The sequence below is a fragment of the Babylonia areolata genome, chromosome 5 (assembly GCF_041734735.1).
Source record: "Babylonia areolata isolate BAREFJ2019XMU chromosome 5, ASM4173473v1, whole genome shotgun sequence".
Lineage (NCBI taxonomy): Eukaryota > Metazoa > Mollusca > Gastropoda > Neogastropoda > Buccinidae > Babylonia > Babylonia areolata.
In genome coordinates, this window is record NC_134880.1 from 19,794,746 (window position 1) to 19,797,245 (window position 2,500).

The following is a 2,500-nucleotide window of genomic DNA, read 5'->3' on the forward strand; positions in this document are numbered from 1 at the left end:
GAACCCACAATATCATAAAACCATGACATACAAAATTGCAGAACTGCAACCAACAGGACTGTAGAACCCAAATCCACAAGACTGGAGAAATTTAAAACACCAGACTATAGAACCATGACACACAATGCCACAGAACAATGACACACATGACTGCAGAACCGCAACCCACAGGACTGTAGAAACCAAAACCCACGAGATTGGAGAAATTTAAAACACCAGACTATAGAACACATGACACACAATGCCACAGAACCATTACACACATGACTGCAAAACCATAACTCACAAAAAACTGCACAACAAATAGTCTACAACACTGGAGAAAAAAAAAGCAACTCACAAGCCTGGAGGACAAAAGCCTGCGAGACTGGAGAAGAACACAATAGCTCATAAGAATGGCGAACTTTTATCCACTGAAGAAATACAACCGGAGGATTGTATAACCCACAAGACTGCTGAGCATACATCACCCATACCATTTGAGAACTACGACATAAAAGACTAGAGAACAGCGGGCTACAAGACAGGGGATATATCATTACACACAACAAGACTGGAGAACAATTGCCCACAAAACTGGAGAACTGTTAAAAAAAAACAAAAAAACACTGGTAAACAATGGCCCACAAGAATAAAGAACATCATAACTATATTACCCACAAGACTGCAGAGCTAGGGTCCTTCAGCAGAAACCAGAAAGGGACTCCCAAAATTATACTGTACAAACTACAAAGTTATGTTGGCGGATGTTGGCCGCGGATGAAAGATGACACCAATGTCCATGAGAACCTTAACTCTTTCCATACGAACGGCGAAAGAGACGACGTTAACAGCGTTTCACCCCAATTACTATCATCAAAATATTGCAAGCGGAAGACTCTTATACTGAAGACGTGAATGATGACAAAGAATACCACAATTCTGACGACGGAAACTAAAGGTTGGGTCATTCAGACACCCACTGGACATCCGAGGGGTCTGTGTAAAGGAGAAGAGAGGACTGACCGTACTGAGTGAGTTAAAACAAATTAAAAAACATCTTTCCAGACACTCCTCTAACACACACACACACACACACACACACACACACACACACACACACACATATATATATATATATATATATATATATATATATATATATATATATATATATATATATATATATATATATATATATATATATATATATATATGTGTGTGTGTGTATATATATATATATATATATATATATATATATATATATATATATATAATCATAGTATAGATACATAGCAATCGATCAGTTTAGTCAAACAGAATGAAAGGAAAACAGACAAAAATCACACGAAAACGACAAAAACCAATTCCAGTAAATGAGATACATAAAATAAAATAAAAACAACCCTAAAAAATCAATGTACATGATAAAAGTAAACGCAAAAATACTTCGCAACTGCACGATCACTTGGGAAAGAAAGAAGAAAAATGTCAGTGGAAGAGAGCAGTGGATGTTATACAGACCAAACGTGATCGGAACAAAGCGAGAAAGAGCAATATGCGAATATATGTGCATCAATAGAAAACCAAACTTCAGTGTAGTATGACGTAATCATACTTTATAATCGCTTAAGGGTCGAGATTCTCTCTCTCTCTCTCTCTCTCTCTCTCTCTCTCTCTCTCTCTCTCTCTCTCTCTCTCTCTCTTTCACACACACACACGCACGCACACACACATACACACACACATGCGCGCGCGCGCACGCACGCACACACAAACACACTCACACACACACACACCGAAGAAATAAAATACTTGATTATAAACTTTACGATCAATCTGGAAGTGCTGGAAAAGCTACACTAAAATTATCAAATTATTTCATCACGAAGCATTCATTCCCATCATCATTGCTGCTGCTGACACATCGGAGTTTGTTTCGTTTTTTTTGTTTTTTGTTGTTGTTTTTTTTGTTTGTTTTGGGGTTTTTTTTTTGTTTTGGTTTGGTTTTTTTTTAGTTATTAGTACACACACCCACACACCTACACACCCACACACACACACCGGCAAATGCTGCCGCACGCAACGAGGTCATCTGGACACGTCGGCGAGCAAAGAAACGACCGCCAAGGACGCCAACACCACCACCACCACCAGCAACAGAGGCGCCGAAGTCTTTACACCCTGACCCCCGCTGCCCACCCTGGTGAACACGGGCGGCAGTCTCTTCTCGAAGCCGGGCACGCTGATCTCCTCGATGACGTCACTTCCCGTGGAGGGCGGGTGGATGATGAAGGAGGTGCAGTCCACGAAAGCGTTCACCCCCTTCCCTACCCCGTAGAAATACTCCGGGAACTCCGCCCGCGAGCTGACGTCAGAGTTCAAGGCCGCGTACTTGGGCACTAAAGGGACTAGATCCCAGCGGGCGAACCCGAAGAGGAAGGAGAGCCTCGGGGAGGAGGAGGAGGAGGAGGAGGAGGAGGAGTAAGCGCCCAGCATGGACCTCCTCCGACTCGGAGGT

At 42.0% G+C, this 2,500-nt stretch overlaps 1 protein-coding gene across 1 annotated transcript in view; it reads right to left on the reverse strand.

Moving 5' to 3' along the window:
* Positions 1 to 2,006: 2,006 nt before the first annotated feature.
* Positions 2,007 to 2,500, reverse strand: part of LOC143282408 (uncharacterized) — a 51,741-nt gene continuing 51,247 nt past the window's right edge. Inside the window, exon 5 of the mRNA XM_076588038.1 lies at positions 2,007 to 2,500. This exon is cut by the window's right edge and continues 349 nt beyond it. Within this exon, the coding sequence (XP_076444153.1) occupies positions 2,071 to 2,500 (430 nt within the window). The 3' untranslated portion in view covers positions 2,007 to 2,070.